The sequence below is a fragment of the Hyla sarda genome, chromosome 5 (genome assembly GCF_029499605.1).
Source record: "Hyla sarda isolate aHylSar1 chromosome 5, aHylSar1.hap1, whole genome shotgun sequence".
Lineage (NCBI taxonomy): Eukaryota > Metazoa > Chordata > Amphibia > Anura > Hylidae > Hyla > Hyla sarda.
In genome coordinates this window covers 373,587,901-373,605,369 of record NC_079193.1, presented here as the reverse complement: position 1 = coordinate 373,605,369, position 17,469 = coordinate 373,587,901, and the positions used below count along the sequence as shown (strand labels likewise).

The 17,469-nt window shown below is 45.5% G+C and overlaps 1 protein-coding gene across 1 annotated transcript in view; it reads left to right on the top strand.

Moving 5' to 3' along the window:
- TRAPPC9 (trafficking protein particle complex subunit 9) overlaps positions 1-17,469 on the top strand; it is a 602,485-nt gene that overhangs the window by 45,953 nt on the left and 539,063 nt on the right. Inside the window, exon 9 of the mRNA XM_056522817.1 lies at positions 2,485-2,628. Coding sequence (XP_056378792.1) covers positions 2,485-2,628 — 144 coding nt within the window. The remainder of the gene's footprint in view (positions 1-2,484; positions 2,629-17,469) is intronic.

The window sequence follows — 17,469 nt, the reverse complement described above, 5'->3', positions numbered from 1 at the left end:
TATTTTCCTCTGGAGTACCCCTTTAAATTAAGTAAATGGGGCGGTACCATGAGTGCAGTCCTAAAGGCAACATGTGGACTAGTTTGGTGCTGCTTTTTGGAAGAAAGACGCCATGTTATCCTGTATGTGTGTGTGTGTGTGTGTGTGTGTGTATATGTGTAATATATATATATATATATATACACATATATATATATATATATATATATATACATATATACATACACACACACACACACACATACAGTCATGGCCGTACATGTTGGCACCCCTGACATTTTTCTAGAAAATAAAGTATTTCTCTCAGAAAAGGATTGCAGTAACACATGTTTTGCTATACACATGTTTATTCCCTTTGTGTGTATTGGAACTAAACCAAAAAAGGGAGGAAAAAAAGCAAATTGGACATAATGGGGGGAGATTTATCAAAGGATTTAGACTGGTTTTTCTTGTCTAAATTTGTCGCACAGAAAGTCGCAGTCTAAATCTGTGCGACTTTTCTGCGACTTTTGCTCTAGAGGATCTAGAGAACATGATGCATGCAAGTCTATTTTAGACTGAAATGCATTGAAAAATGCATTGGTGCTGAATTTATCAAAAGCGACTTTTCAGCGACAAGTCGCATAGGCTGAAAGTACGCTGAAATGTCAGACTATACTGGAGCAGGTTTAAATATAGACTAAACCATAGATCATGCAGTCTGTGCACAGAATCTATCAAGAGCTGTGCGCCATTTGATAAATTAGGTGCACAATAGACCAGACTAACCCTCTGTAGTTTGGTCTATATTGATGCGGGACATAGACAACTTTGATAAATATCCCCCAATGTCACCAAACTCCAAAAATGGTCTGGACAAAATTATTGGCACGCTTTCAAAATTGTGGATAAATAAGATTGTTTGAAGCATGTGATGCTCCTTTAAACTCACCTGGGGCAAGTAACAGGTGTGGGCAATATAAAAATCACACCTGAAAGCAGATAAAAAGGAGAGAAGTTCACTTAGACTTTGCATTGTGTGTCTGTGTGTGCCACACTAAGCGTCAACAACAGAAAGAGAAAAGAACTGTCTGAGGACATGAAAACGAAAATTGTGGAAAAATATGAACAATCTCAAGGTTACAAGTCCATCTCCAGAGATGTAGATTTGCCTTTGTCCACAGTGCGCAACATTATCAAGAAGTTTGCAACCCATGGCGCTGTAGCTAACCTCCCTGGACGTGGACGGAAGAGAAACATTTATGAAAGTGTCAACGTAGGATAGTCCGGATGGTGGATAAGCAGCCCCAAACAAGTTCCAAAGATATTCAAGCTGTCCTGCAGGCTCAGGGAGCATCAGTGTCAGCGCAAACTATCTGTCGACATTTTAAGTGAAACGTTATGGCAGGAGACCCAGGAGGACCCCACTATGGAGGAGACCCAGGAGGACCCCACTATGGAGGAGACCCAGGAGGACCCCACTATGGAGGAGACCCAGGAGGACCCCACTATGGAGTAGACCCAGGAGGACCCCACTATGGAGGAGACCCAGGAGGACCCCACTGCTGACACAGACATAAAAAAGCAAGACTACATTTTACCAAAATGAACTTGAGTAACCAAAATCCTTCTGGGAAAATGTCTTGTGGACAGATGAGACCAAGATAGATCTTTTTGGTTAATCACATCATTCTACTGTTTACCGAAAACAGAATGAGGCCTACAAAGAAAAGGACACAGAACCTACAGTGACATATGGGGGAGGTCAATGATGTTTTGGGTTGTTTTGCTGCCTCTGGCACTGGGGGCCTTGAATGTGTACAAGACATCATGAAATCTGAGGATTACCAATGGATTTTGGGTCGCACTGTACAGCCCAGTGTCAGAAAGCTGGGTTTGTGTTCGAGATCTTGGGTCTTCCAGCAGGACAATGACCCCAAACATACGTCAAAAAGACCCAGAAATGGATGACAACAAAGCGCTGGAGAGTCCTAAGGTGGCAGCAATGAGTCCAGATCTAAATCCCATTGATCACCTGTGGAGAGATCTTATAATTACTGTTGGGAAAAGACTCCTTCCAATAAGAGACCTGGAGCAGTTTGTAAAGGAAGAGTGGTTCAACATCCCGGCTGAGAGGTGTAAGAAGCTTATTGATGGTTATAGGAAGCCACTGATTTCAGTTATTTTTTCCAAAGGGTGTGCAACCAAATATTAAGTTAAGGGTGCCAATAATTTTGTCCAGCCCATTTTTGGAGTTTGGTGACATTATCTCCAATTTGCTTTTTTTCCTCCCTTTTTTTGGTTTAGTTCCAATACACACAAAGGGAATAAACATGTGTATAGCAAAACATGTGTTACTACAATCCTTTTCTGTGAGGAATACTTCATTTTCATGAAAAATTTCAGGGGTGCCAACATCTACGTCCATGACTGTATATATATATGTACTGAGGTCACACAGCCATTGCAGCGCCAGCAGACTGACCTTTCTCTCCTCCTTTCTAGGTGCACATAGAGGTTGGGCAGCAGTGCAGATGCGATTATTGCATGAGCTCGTCTACGCCTCCCGGAGAATGGGCAACCCCGCCCTTTGCGTTCGCCATCTTTCGTTCCTCCTGCAGACCATGCTGGACTTCTTGTCTGACCAAGGTGAGCCTCCTTACAGTGTACTTGTGTCCAGGAGACATGATTGCTTAAACGAGCGCGGAGAGAAGCATGTGACTAAACGCTTTTCTCACCAGTCTCCGTGCCGATGACCAATCCCATGGACCAACATTGTAAGTTTTTCTTGGTCATGTGGGACATAGCCATAAGAAAATGTGCTTAAAGTGGTACTTCAGTGGAGTAACAAATGCTTTCAAATTAACTGGTGCCAGAAAGATAAACAGATTTGTAAATTACTTCTATTTAAAAATCTTAAAGGGGTTGTGCGCTGCCGGGCCTTTGGGAGCTCCGCTCGCAGCATCTGGAAGTTCATTACTCCGAACGCTGTGTGTGGGCTTCCGCGGCCGCCGGGCGTGACGTCACGCCCGCCCCCTCTACCAAAGTCAATGGGAAGGGGGCGTGACAGCGGTCACGCCCCCTTTCCATAGACTTTCGTTGAGGGGGCGGGCTTGACGTCACGAGGGGCCGGGCGTGACGTCACGCCCGGCGGCCGCGAACACGGAAGCCCGCACACAGCGTTCGGAGTAATGAACTTCCGGACGCTGCGAGCCGAGCTCCGGAAAGCAGCGCACAACCCCTTTAATCCTTCCAGTACTTATCAGCTGCTGTATGCTCCAGAGGAAGTTGTGTAGTTCTTTCCAGTCTGACCACAGTGCTCTCTGCTGACACCTCTGTCCATATCAGGAACTGTCCAGCGCAGGAGAGGTTTGCTATGGGGATTTTCTCCTGCCCTGGACAGTTCCTGACATGGACAAAGGTGTTAGCAGAGAGCACTGTGGTCAGACTGGAAAAAACTACACAACTTCCTGCTTAACATACAGCAGCTAAGTACTGGAAGGATTAATCATTTTTAATATATAAGTATTTACAAATCTTTCTGGAGCCAGTTGAAAAAAAAAAAAAAAAAAACATAAAAAATTAAAATGTTTTCCACCGGAGTAACCCTTCAACCCTCTCTTCTCGGCACTAGCACCGCGCAGGCATTTAAGTCCTCATAGACGGCAATGTATTTGGCCCAAAGAATGACAGAACTAATTTATTCTGTGCGATACAGGCGGAATACATTGCCGTCTATGGGGACTGCAATGTCTGCACTTTCCTAGCCCGATTTATTCCATTGCCGTCAGTCGTTCTTCTGTTATGTGAACCTGGTGTAAATGGTAGACCACTGTTTCCCAACCAAGGTGCCTCCAGCTGTTGAAAAACTACAACTCCCAGCATGCCCGAACAGCCAACGGCTGTTCGGGCATGCTGGGAGTCGTAGTTTTGCAACAGCTGGTGGCACCCTGCTTGGATAACACTGTGATAGATGGACACTTTAAAGGGGTATTCCAGGATAAAACTTTTTTTTTATGCATCAACTGGCTCCAGAAAGTTACAGATTTGTAAATTACTTCTATTAAAAAATCTTAATCCTTTCAGTACTTATGAGCTTCTGAAGTTGAGTTGTTCTTTTCTGTCTAAGTGCTCTCTGATGACACGTGTCTCGGGAACCACCCAGTTTAGAAGAAAATCCCCATAGCAAACATCTTCTAAACTGGGCGGTTCCCGAGACATGTGTCGTCAGAGAGCACTTAGACAGAAAAGAACAACTCAACTTCAGAAGCTCATAAGTACTGAAAGGATTAAGATTTTTTAATAGAAGTAATTTACAAATCTGTTTAACTTTCTGGAGCCAGTTGATATATATAAAAAATAAGTTTTTTCCTGGATAACCCCTTTAATATTATTTACAATAGTATTGTCTTAGTTTCGTCTGCTCCTCATCATCCTCAGATCGGTTTTCTTTTATAGATTAAGACGTTGCGAATGTTTGGTGCATGAAATTAAAGCTCTCCGGCTCGCCGAGGCCTTCGATTCATTAGAAACGCACGTCTCTTATTGTGAGGGCTGAGGCTTGTTCATGCCGGGATGAATTAACTCTGCAATTCTTCATGTTAAATAAAAGGAAAATAACTACAATTGGACGATCACAACCTTTCTCATTGCGTCATTTGTGCCGCAAGTAGAGGGGCAAGTCCTGGAACTGTTCTATGATGGGTGATTCTACTGTTTTTAAGTCACGTAGGCCATTAATACCTATGTATGTATCAAAGTAACAATTTACCTATATACAAGAATATAACTACTATAATACTGCTCCTATATAAAAGAATATAACTACTATAATACTGCTCCTATATACAAGAATATAACTACTATAATACTGCTCCTATATACAAGAATATAACTACTATAATACTGCTCCTATATACAAGAATATAACTACTATAATACTGCTCCTATATACAAGAATATAACTACTATAATACTGCTCCTATATACAAGAATATAACTACTATAATACTGCTCCTATATACAAGAATATATCTACTATAATACTGCTCCTATATACAAGAATATAACTACTATAATACTGCTCCCTATATATAAGAATATAACTACTATAATACTGCTCCCTATATACAAGAATATAACTACTATAATACTTCTCCTATATATAAGAATATAACTACTATAATACTGCTCCTTTATACAAGAATATAACTACTATAATACTGCACCTATATACAAGAATATAACTACTATAATACTGCCCACTATATACAAGAATATAACTACTATAATACTGCTCCTATATATAAGAATATAACTACTATAATACTGCCTCCTATATACAAGAATATAACTACTATAATACTGCTCCTATATACAAGAATATAACTACTATAATACTGCCCCTATATACAAGAATATAACTACTATAATACTGCTCCTATATACAGGAATATAACTACTATAATACTGCCTCCTATATACAAGAATATAACTACTATAATACTGCTCCTATATACAAGAATATAACTACTATAATACTGCTCCTATATACAAGAATATAACTACTATAATAATGCCTCCTATGTACAAGAATATAACTACTATAATACTGCCCCTATATACAAGAATATAATTACTATAATACTTCTCCTATATACAAGAATATAACTACTATAATACTGCTCCTATATACAAGAATATAACTACTATAATACTACATCCTATATACAATAATATAACTACTATAATACTGCTCCTATATACAAGAATATAACTACTATAATACTGCTCCTATATACAAGAATATAACTACTATAATACTGCCTCCTATATACAAGAATATAACTACTATAATACTGCTCCTATATACAAGAATATAACTACTATAATACTGCCTCCTATATACAAGAATATAACTACTATAATACTGCTCCTATATACAAGAATATAACTAATGTTTTACTACCGTCTGTATATAAGAATATACTGATCAGTAAGTACTCCCACATATACAGAATCTTTATATCCGTGTTTTTATTTGTGGGTGCAGTCAGGTGATCAGGATTGCGATGTTGACGTGTTTCTTATAATGACCATTATGGCGGTGGTATAATCTTTACACCTCGGCAGCTGAGATAATTGATTTTCATATTGTTGATGTTAGTTTAGTGTTAATTACTTTGTAACGATCAATGTTACATCTCCATTGTATTACATGTAGTGATCTGCTGACTAATACTGTACGGCGGAGTATGTCAGGTCTCCTGCCCTTCCTGTTCTCCTCCTTATCCCCTCCTGTTCCCCTCCTTATCCCCTCCTGTTCCCCTCCTTATCCCCTCCTGTTCCCCTCCTTATCCCCTCCTGTTCTCCTCCTTATCCCCTCCTGTTCTCCTCCTTATCCCCTCCTGTTCTCCTCCTTATCCCCTCCTGTTCCCCTCCTTATCCCCTCCTGTTCTCCTCCTTATCCCCTCCTGTTCCCCTCCTTATCCCCTCCTGTTCTCCTCCTTATCCCCTCCTGTTCTCCTCCTTATCCCCTCCTGTTCTCCTCCTTATCCCCTCCTGTTCTCCTCCTTATCCCCTCCTGTTCCCCTCCTTATCCCCTCCTGTTCTCCTCCTTATCCCCTCCTGTTCTCCTCCTTATCCCCTCCTGTTCTCCTCCTTATCCCCTCCTGTTCCCCTCCTTATCCCCTCCTGTTCTCCTCCTTATCCCCTCCTGTTCCCCTCCTTATCCCCTCCTGTTCCCCTCCTTATCCCCTCCTGTTCCCCTCCTTATCCCCTCCTGTTCTCCTCCTTATCCCCTCCTGTTCCCCTCCTTATCCCCTCCTGTTCTCCTCCTTATCCCCTCCTGTTCTCCTCCTTATCCCCTCCTGTTCTCCTCCTTATCCCCTCCTGTTCTCCTCCTTATCCCCTCCTGTTCTCCTCCTTATCCCCTCCTGTTCTCCTCCTTATCCCCTCCTGTTCTCCTCCTTATCCCCTTCTGTTCTCCTCCTTATCCCCTCATGTTCTCCTCCTTATCCCCTCATGTTCTCCTCCTTATCCCCTCCTGTTCTCCTCCTGTATGAGGTTAAATCGTACGTATACCCAGCGGGGTCCATGAATGAAACCATTTGAGGAGCTTTTTGAGTTGTCATGTTGCTATGATGTGCATCTATATGGCAAACTGAACTTAGCTGCAGCACCCCTACAGGGGAAATGTGGTACTACATGGTGCTCATTCATCTTACACAGGGCCTGACTAATCTGTTATGAATCTAGGAGTCAGGATGCTGCATGTCACTTTAGTGTCCCCTTTTCCTGTGTCACAGTCATTAGTGTCCCCTCTCTCTGTGTCTGTGATTAGTGTACCCTCATCTCTTCCTGTGTCAGTCACTAGTGTCCCCCTCATCTCTCCCTGTGTCACAGACACTAGTGTCCCCTCATCTCTCCCTGTGTCACAGTCACTAGTGTCCCCTCATCTCTCCCTGTGTCACAGTCACTAGTGTCCCCCCTCATCTCTCCCTGTGTCACAGACACTAGTGTCCCCTCATCTCTCCCTGTGTCACAGTCACTAGTGTCCCCTCATCTCTCCCTGTGTCACAGTCACTAGTGTCCCCCCCTCATCTCTCCCTGTGTCACAGACACTAGTGTCCCCTCATCTCTCCCTGTGTCACAGTCACTAGTGTCCCCTCATCTCTCCCTGTGTCACAGTCACTAGTGTCCCCCCTCCTCTCTCCCTGTGTCCAGTCACTAGTGTCCCCCCTACTCTCTCCCTGTGTCACAGTCACTAGTGTCCCCCCTCATCTCTCCCTGTGTCACAGTCACTAGTGTCCCCCCTCCTCTCTCCCTGTGTCACAGTCACTAGTGTCCCCCCTCATCTCTCCCTGTGTCACAGTCACTAGTGTCCCCCCTCATCTCTCCCTGTGTCACAGTCACTAATGTCCCCCTCATCTCTCCCTGTGTCACAGTCACTAGTGTCCCCTCATCTCTCCCTGTGTCACAGTCACTAGTGTCCCCCCTCATCTCTCCCTGTGTCAGTCACTAGTGTCCCCTCATCTCTCCCTGTGTCACAGTCACTAGTGTCCCCTCATCTCTCCCTGTGTCACAGTCACTAGTGTCCCCCTCATCTCTCCCTGTGTCACAGTCTCTAGTGTCCCCCCTCATCTCTCCCTGTGTGTCAGTCATTAGTGTCCCCTCATCACTCCCTGTGTCACAGTCATTAGTGTCCCCTCAACTCTCCCTGTGTCACCGTCACTAGTGTCCCCTCAGCTCTCCCTGTGTCACAGTCACTAGTGTGTCCCCTCATCTCTCCCTGTGTCACAGTCACTAGTGTGTCCCCTCATCTCTCCCTGTGTCACAGTCATAAGTGTCCCCTCATCAGTCCTGTGTCACAGTCACTAGTGTGTCCCCTCATCTCTCCCTGTGTCACAGTCACTAGTGTCCCCTCATCTCTCCCTGTGTCACAGTCATTAGTGTCCCCTCATCTCTCCCTGTGTCAGTCACTAGTGTCCCCTCATCTCTCCCTGTGTCAGTCACTAGTGTCCCCCCTCATCTCTCCCTGTGTCACAGTCACTAGTGTGTCCCCTCATCTCTCCCTGTGTCACAGTCACTAGTGTCCCCTCATCTCTCCCTGTGTCACAGTCATTAGTGTCCCCTCATCTCTCCCTGTGTCAGTCACTAGTGTCCCCTCATCTCTCCCTGTGTCAGTCACTAGTGTCCCCCCTCATCTCTCCCTGTGTGACAGTCTCTAGTGTCCCCCCTCATCTCTCCCTGTGTGTCAGTCATTAGTGTCCCCTCATCACTCCCTGTGTCACAGTCATTAGTGTCCCCTCTCCCTGTCTGTGATTAGTGTACCCTCATCTCTCCCTGTGTCACAGACACTAGTGTCCCCCCTCCTCTCTCCCTGTGTCACAGTCACTAGTGTCCCCCCTCCTCTCTCCCTGTGTCACAGTCACTAGTGTCCCCCCTCATCTCTCCCTGTGTCACAGTCACTAGTGTCCCCCCTCATCTCTCCCTGTATCACAGTCACTAGTGTCCCCTCATCTCTCCCTGTGTCACAGTCACTAGTGTTCCCCTCATCTCTCCCTGTGTGTCAGTCATTAGTGTCCCCTCAGCTCTTCCTGTGTCACAGTCACTAGTGTGTCCCCTCATCTCTCCCTGTGTCACAGTCACTAGTGTCCCCCCTCATCTCTCCCTGTGTCACAGTCACTAGTGTCCCCTCATCAGTCCTGTGTCACAATCACTAGTGTGTCCCCTCATCTCTCCCTGTGTCACCGTCACTAGTGTCCCCCCTCATCTCTCCCTGTGTCACAATCACTAGTGTCCCCTCATCTCTCCCTGTGTCACAATCACTAGTGTCCCCTCATCTCTCCCTGTGTCACAGTCACTAGTGTCCCCCCTCCTCTCTCCCTGTGTCACAGTCACTAGTGTCCCCCCTCCTCTCTCCCTGTGTCACAGTCACTAGTGTCCCCTCATCAGTCCTGTGTCACAATCACTAGTGTGTCCCCTCATCTCTCCCTGTGTCAGTCACTAGTGTCCCCCCTCATCTCTCCCTGTGTCACAATCACTAGTGTCCCCTCATCTCTCCCTGTGTCACAATCACTAGTGTCCCCTCATCTCTCCCTGTGTCACAGTCACTAGTGTCCCCCCTCCTCTCTCCCTGTGTCACAGTCACTAGTGTCCCCCCTCCTCTCTCCCTGTGTCACAGTCACTAGTGTCCCCTCATCTCTCCCTGTGTCAATCACTAGTGTCCCCTCATCTCGCCGTGTGTCACAGTCACTGGTGTCCCCTCATCTCTCCCTGTGTCACAGTCACTAGTGTCCCCTCATCTCTCCCTGTGTCACAGTCACTAGTGTTCCCCTCATCTCTCCCTGTGTCACAGTCACTAGTGTTCCCCTCATCTCTCCCTGTGTGTCAGTCATTAGTGTCCCCTCATCACTCCCTGTGTCAGTCATTAGTGTCCCCTCAGCTCTCCCTGTGTCACCGTCACTAGTGTCCCCCCTCATCTCTCACTGTGTCACAGTCACTAGTGTCCCCCCTCATCTCTCCCTGTGTCACAGTCACTAGTGTCCCCTCATCAGTCCTGTGTCACAATCACTAGTGTGTCCCCTCATCTCTCCCTGTGTCACAGTCACTAGTGTCCCCTCATCTCTCCCTGTCAGTCACTAGTGTCCCCTCATCTCTCCCTGTCAGTCACTAGTGTCCCCTCATCTCTCCCTGTGTCACAGTCACTAGTGTCCCCTCATCTCTCCCTGTGTCAGTCACTAGTGTCCCCCCCTCATCTCTCCCTGTGTCACAGTCACTGGTGTGTCCCCTCATCTCTCCCTGTGTCACAGTCACTAGTGTCCCCTCATCTCTCCCTGTGTCAGTCACTAGTGTCCCCTCATCTCGCCGTGTGTCACAGTCACTAGTGTCCCCCCTCATCACTCCCTGTGTCAGTCACTTGTGTCCCCCCTCATCTCTTCCTGTGACAGTCACTAGTGTCCCCTCATCTCTCCCTGTGTGTCAGTCATTAGTGTCCCCTCATCTCTCCCTGTGTCAGTCACTAGTGTCCCCTCATCTCTCCCTGTGTCACAGTCACTAGTGTCCCCCCTCATCTCTCCCTGTGTCACAGTCACTAGTGTCCCCCCTCATCTCTCCCTGTGTCACAGTCACTAGTGTCCCCCTCATTTCTCCCTGTGTCACCATCACTAGTGTCCCCCCTCAACTCTCCCTGTGTCACAGTCATTAGTGTCCCCCCCCTTCCCCTCATCTCTCCCTGTGTCACAGTCACTAGTGTCCCCCTCATTTCTCCCTGTGTCACCATCACTAGTGTCCCCCCTCAACTCTCCCTGTGTCACAGTCATTAGTGTCCCCCCCCTTCCCCTCATCTCTCCCTGTATTCGGCAGTAAATGCCTCCATTTGGCCCTCTGATGTTCAAAAGCGGATGTCACGTCACCAATCAGCCTCGCCAGTCACGCTCTTTACTCATGTGATTGGCTGAGGCGGTCACCTGACGTCTGCTGCTCATGTACCTCCAGAGTGCCAACCAAAGACAGAACAGGGGATCAGCAGGGGAATGGAGGCGGAGTTAAAGGGGTACCTCGGTGGAAAATATATATATATATATTTTTTTTTTAAATCAACTTATGCCAGAAATTTAAACAGATTTGTAAATGACTTCTATTAAAAAATATTAATCCTTCCAGTACTTATTAGCAGCTGTATGCTACAGAGGATATTATTTTCTTTTTGAATTTCTTTCTTGTCTTGTCCGCAGTGCTCTCTGCTGACACCTGATGCCCGTATGAGGAACTGTCCAGAGCAGGAGAAAATCCCCATTGCAGTCCTGTGCTTCTCTGGACAGAGGTGTCAGCAGAGAGCGTTGTGGACAAGACAAAAAAGAGATTCAAAAAGAAAAGAATTTCCTCTGTAGCATACAGCTACTAAAAAGTACCGGAAGGGTAAAGATTTTTTAATAGAAGTCATTTACAAATCTATTTAAAAAAAATATATATGTTTTCCACCGGAGTACTACCCCTTTAAGTAAATGATCGCCAACTCCTATTGGAAAGAGCTGACGAAAACCTAGGCACCAGGATGAAATCCGACCTGGCGCCTGGGATTTGTCTAGCCACGATATAACAGATTGTTCCCCAAATTGTGGCTCTTTAGCTGTTGCAAAACTACAACTCCCATCAAGCCCTGACAGCCTTCGGCTGTCAGGGCTTGATGGGAGTTGTAGTTTTGCAACAGCTGGAGAGCCACCGGTTGGAGAATTCTTCTGCCGTTCTGGTTACGGCAGGTTGTCTCGTGACAATGTGTCGTACACACTGCCGGCACTATAAGCCGCCGTTGTGCTGACTGACACGTCCGGCCACCTGGGCTATGATTGGCATGTGCGCCGGTGGCATCTCGGCTGTGATCAGCGGGTCCCGCGATGGTCACACAATCATTTCCCAGCAGACGCTGCGCCTCGTCATGTCGCGTCTCATACTTTATGGTGTGAAACGCCGGAGCGACAGGATCATCAATCTCCGCACCGGCCTCTGCTCCGCGGTAATGATAGGACGCCGTGCCACTAGCTGAAAGATTCGCCACCGCCGACTGCGGGCCCCGACCTGCAGACCATTAACCCTTTCACCGTCTTGAGAGTCGGACCTGTACACTACTAAGAATTCACTACTTTAGGTTTTATGTATAAATCTTATTTCTCTTGCGTGTGGAGACCTCATTGTTTTTTAAGATCACTGCTTGTTGTCAGTGAATCAAAACGTTCATGTTTAACAAATAGAGACTGAAAACCTTGTACAGACCTAATACGTCTCACAGCTGAGGGTTTGTTACAAATGTATCTAGTCTAGATCTAAGGCCCGAAGCTTATTCTTACCTTTATTATTCTGTACTGTCCATTCATATGTATTGTTGGGGCTGTCTCTCTGTATGTATTATTGTCTCTCTGTATTATTATTCGGCTGTCTCTCTGTATATATTATTGGGGCTGTCTCTGTATTATTATTCGGCTGTCTCTCTGTATAATTGGGGCTGTCTCTCTATGTATTATTATTCGGCTGTCTCTCTGTATGTATTATTGGGGATGTCTCTCTATGTATTATTGGGGCTGTCTCTCTGTATATATCATTGGAGCTTTCTCTCTGTATATATCATTGGAGCTGTCTCTCTGTATATATCATTGGAGCTGTCTCTCTGTATATATTATTGGGGCTGTCTCTCTGTATATATTATTTGGGCTGTCTCTGTATGTATTATTGGGGCTGTCTCTCTGTATGTATTATTGGGGCTGTCTCTCTGTATGTATTATTGGGGCTGTCTCTCTGTATGTATTATTGGGGCTGTCTCTCTGTATGTATTATTGGGGCTGTCTCTCTGTATGTATTATTGGGGCTCTCTCTCTGTATGTATTATTGGGGCTGTCTCTCTGTATAATTGGGGCTGTCTCTCTGTATGTATGTGTTATTGGGGCTGTCTCTCTGTATGTATTATTATTCGTCTGTCTCTCTGTATGTATTATTGGGGCTGTCTCTCTGTATGTATTATTGGGGCTGTCTCTCTGTATGTATTATTGTGCCTGTCTCTCTGTATGTATTATTGTGCCTGTCTCTCTGTATGTATTAGTGGGGCTGTCTCTCTGTATGTATTATTGGGGCTGTCTCTCTGTATGTATTAGTGGGGCTGTCTCTCTGTATGTATTAGTGGGGCTGTCTCTCTGTATGTATTAGTGGGGCTGTCTCTCTGTATGTATTAGTGGGGCTGTCTCTCTGTATGTATTAGTGGGGCTGTCTCTCTGTATGTATTAGTGGGGCTGTCTCTCTGTATGTATTAGTGAGGCTGTCTCTCTATGTATTAGTGGGGCTGTCTCTCTGTATGTATTAGTGGGGCTGTCTCTCTGTATGTATTATTGGGGCTGTCTCTCTGTATGTATTATTGGGGCTGTCTCTCTGTATGTATTAGTGGGGCTGTCTCTCTGTATGTATTAGTGGGGCTGTCTCTCTGTATGTATTATTGGGGCTGTCTCTGTATGTGTCAGTGAGGCTCTCTCTCTGTATGTATTGGTGGGGCTGTCTCTCTGTATGTATTAGTGGGGCTGTCTCTCTGTATGTATTAGTGGGGCTGTCTCTCTATGTATTATTGGGGCTCTCTCTGTATGTATCAGTGGGGCTCTCTCTCTGTATGTATTAGTGGGGCTGTCTCTGTATGTATCAGTGAGGCTCTCTCTCTGTATGTATTAATGCGGCCGAGAGTTGTAGTTTTGTAACAGCTGGAGGCACCCTGGTTTGGAAACACTGCTGCAGAGTCATGATATCTACATTGTGCTTGATAGAGTTCAGTGCACAGAGCTGAGGGTGGGGGGGCGGGGGGGGGGGGGGGGGGGGGGGTGCGGTCTCAGCCAGTCACAGTCCATCTCACACTGAACTGCCCTTGGCTGTGTGTTCAGAGCAGCATAGCACAGTAAGGCCTCGTTCACATTGCCATTCGCATCCGACCCGTTCAGGGTCCGATCGGCTCTCTTTAAATTTTTTTGGGAGCCTAAAACGAGCCTGATGCAAATAGAAACTATCGTGTCCCAATGGACCTCATTCATTGCATGGGGTCTGTTGTTGATCCGGTAATTTTACAATAATGTAGCGGAGAAAAAAAATAGAGCTTGTACAATTTTTCTTCTCCTATAAACTCCTGCCCTTCGGCCCGGATTACCGGCAGAACTCCGAATAGCGGCGTCTGACGGCAATGTGAACGAGGCCTAAGGGAATAGGTCCTCCCCAGCAGGGCTTCTGATGATGTCACGCCTGCAGCAGTGTTTCCAAACAAAGTCTTATGCCTCCCGACCACGTGGACGGAGTATTGTGACGTCACGACTCCGCCCCCGTGTGAAGTCATGCTCCGCCCCCTCAATTCAAGTCTATGGGAGGGGGCGTGACGGCCGTCTCCGTCCCCGTGGTCTGGAGGCATAAGACTTGGAGCCTCCATCGTTTCCAGCAGCGGCGGGACCCCCGCAATCAGACATCTTACCCCCTATCCTTTGGACAGGGCCGGAGTACCCCTTTAATGATTTTCATGTGTATTCCCTTTTGTGTGTCTATGGGGGTCTCCTGAATCACCAGGGAAGGACATGTATTTTTTGTCACCTTTCCATTGCACAACTCTATATTTTCTTAGTCAGATGTCAAGTATTTCCAGAGTTGCCTCCCACGCAGCAGGAACCCCCCCTTATGTTTACACTTTTTTCTTTAGTTTTTAGCAGCTGGATTGTTCTGTGCATTGAATTGGGTTACACTGTTGTATTCTGCATAAAGAATAGTCCACGAATTCTAAGACATAAAGAGAAGTGTTGCCGCTCGTGCAGAGGAGCCGCAGTGAATGGGGCAGGTGTTCAGCTAGAACAATTTATATTCTCTACATTGCCTCAGATGACTCCTTTGGGAATCATGGGACACGACCCACATCAATATGGTTCTGGCTCTGGGACATGGAAAAATGATTTTTACATAATTTAATCACCTGAATCAGAAGATTTGCAATAAGTTTGATTCTGCAATCTTCATTCATTTGGTTATTTTCAGACCCCTGACATGCGGTTTGGAACTTACAAATAGTTTCAGGCCTTTCTCCTTCAATAATACATAGGGATGTGAGGTCTGTGTGCACAGGATCATACAGACAGAACCCATAACAGAAGCTGCAGGAGGAGGCAGAATCATACAGAGATAACCCATAACAGAAGCTGCAGGAGAAGGCAGAATCATAAAGAGATAACCCATAACAGAAGCTGCAGGAGAAGGCAGAATCATAAAGAGAGAACCCATAACAGAAGCTGCAGGAGAAGGCAGAATCATAAAGAGATAACCCATAACAGAAGCTGCAGGAGAAGGCAGAATCATAAAGAGAGAACCCATAACAGAAGCTGCAGGAGAAGGCAGAATCATAAAGAGAGAACCCATAACAGAAGCTGCAGGAGAAGGCAGAATCATAAAGAGAGAACCCATAACAGAAGCTGCAGGATGAGGCAGAATCATAAAGAGATAACCCATAACAGAAGCTGCAGAATGAGGCAGAATCATACAGAGATAACCCATAACAGAAGCTGCAGAATGAGGCAGAATCATACAGAGATAACCCATAACAGAAGCTGCAGGAGGAGGCAGAATCATAAAGAGAGAACCCACAACAGAAGCTGCAGAATGAGGCAGAATCATACAGAGAGAACCCACAACAGAAGCTGCAGGAGAAGGTAGAAACATACAGAGAGAACCCTCAACAGAATCTGCAGGATGAGGCAGAATCATACAGAGATAACCCATAACAGAATCTGCAGGATGAGGCAGAATCATACAGAGATAACCCATAACAGAATCTGCAGGATGAGGCAGAATCATACAGAGAGAACCCATAACAGAAGCTGCAGAATCATACAGAGAACCCATAACAGCAGCTGCAGAATGAGGCAAAATCATACAGAGATAACCCACAACAGAAGCTGCAGAATGAGGCAGAATCATACAGAGATAACCCATAACAGAAGCTGCAGAATGAGGCAGAATCATACAGAGATAACCCACAACAGAAGCTGCAGAATGAGGCAGAGCATACAGAGAGAACCCATAACAGAAGCTGCAGGATGAGGCAGAATCATACAGAGATAACCCATAACAGAAGCTGCAGAATGAGGCAGAATCATACAGAGATAACCCATAACAGAAGCTGCAGAATCATAAAGAGATAACCCATAACAGAAGCTGCAGAATGAGGCAGAATCATACAGAGATAACCCATAACAGAAGCTGCAGAATCATACAGAGATAACCCATAACAGAAGCTGCAGGAGGAGGCAGAATCATACAGAGATAACCCAGAACAGAATCTGCAGGATGAGGCAGAATCCTAAAGAGAGAAACCATAACAGAATCTGCAGGATGAGGCGGAATCATACAGAGATAACCCATAACAGAATCTGCAGGATGAGGCGGAATCATACAGAGATAACCCATAACAGAATCTGCAGGATGAGGCGGAATCATACAGAGATAAACCATAACAGAATCTGCAGGAGGCGGTAGAATCATACAGAGATACCAGAACAGCCTCATTCCTTTACCATGTGTACACATCCTCTGTGTGATCTCCATCCCTGCTTTACAGACACATCACATGTGTATGCGATATCTACCTCCTCCTGCAGCTTCTGTTGTGGGTTATCTCTGTATGATTCTCCCTCCTTCTGCAGATTCTGTTTAGGGTTATCTCTGTATGATTCTGCCTCCTCCTGCAGATTCTATTGTGGGTTATCTCTTTATGATTCTGCCTCATCCTGCAGCTTCTGTTATGGGTTCTCTCTTTATGATTCTGCCTCATCCTGCAGCTTCTGTTATGGGTTCTCTCTTTATGATTCTGCCTTCTCCTGCAGCTTCTGTTATGGGTTCTCTCTTTATGATTCTGCCTTCTCCTGCAGCTTCTGTTATGGGTTCTCTCTTTATGATTCTGCCTCATCCTGCAGCTTCTGTTATGGGTTCTCTCTTTATGATTCTGCCTTCTCCTGCAGCTTCTGTTATGGGTTCTCTCTTTATGATTCTGCCTTCTCCTGCAGCTTCTGTTATGGGTTCTCTCTTTATGATTCTGCCTTCTCCTGCAGCTTCTGTTATGGGTTATCTCTGTATGATTCTCCCTCCTTCTGCAGATTCTGTTTAGGGTTATCTCTGTATGATTCTGCCTCCTCCTGCAGCTTCTGTTGTGGGTTCTCTATGTATGATTTTGCTACTTTCTGAAGATTCTGCCTTGGGTTCTCTCCTCCCATACAAGTTACTTGGTATACGATTCGGTATACCCCCTTCCCTCCATGCTGGTATCTCTTTGATGCTTTCAAATAGTGTTGCATTTATTTTTTCTGAAGCAGCAGTACAGCCAGTTATGTTAAGTAGTTGCATTGTCTCTACAACTCAATAATTAATTTAGTGAAGACTATTTTAGGTGCTTTCATTTAGCATTAAGGAAGTTAATATACATAAAGGACTTGAAGT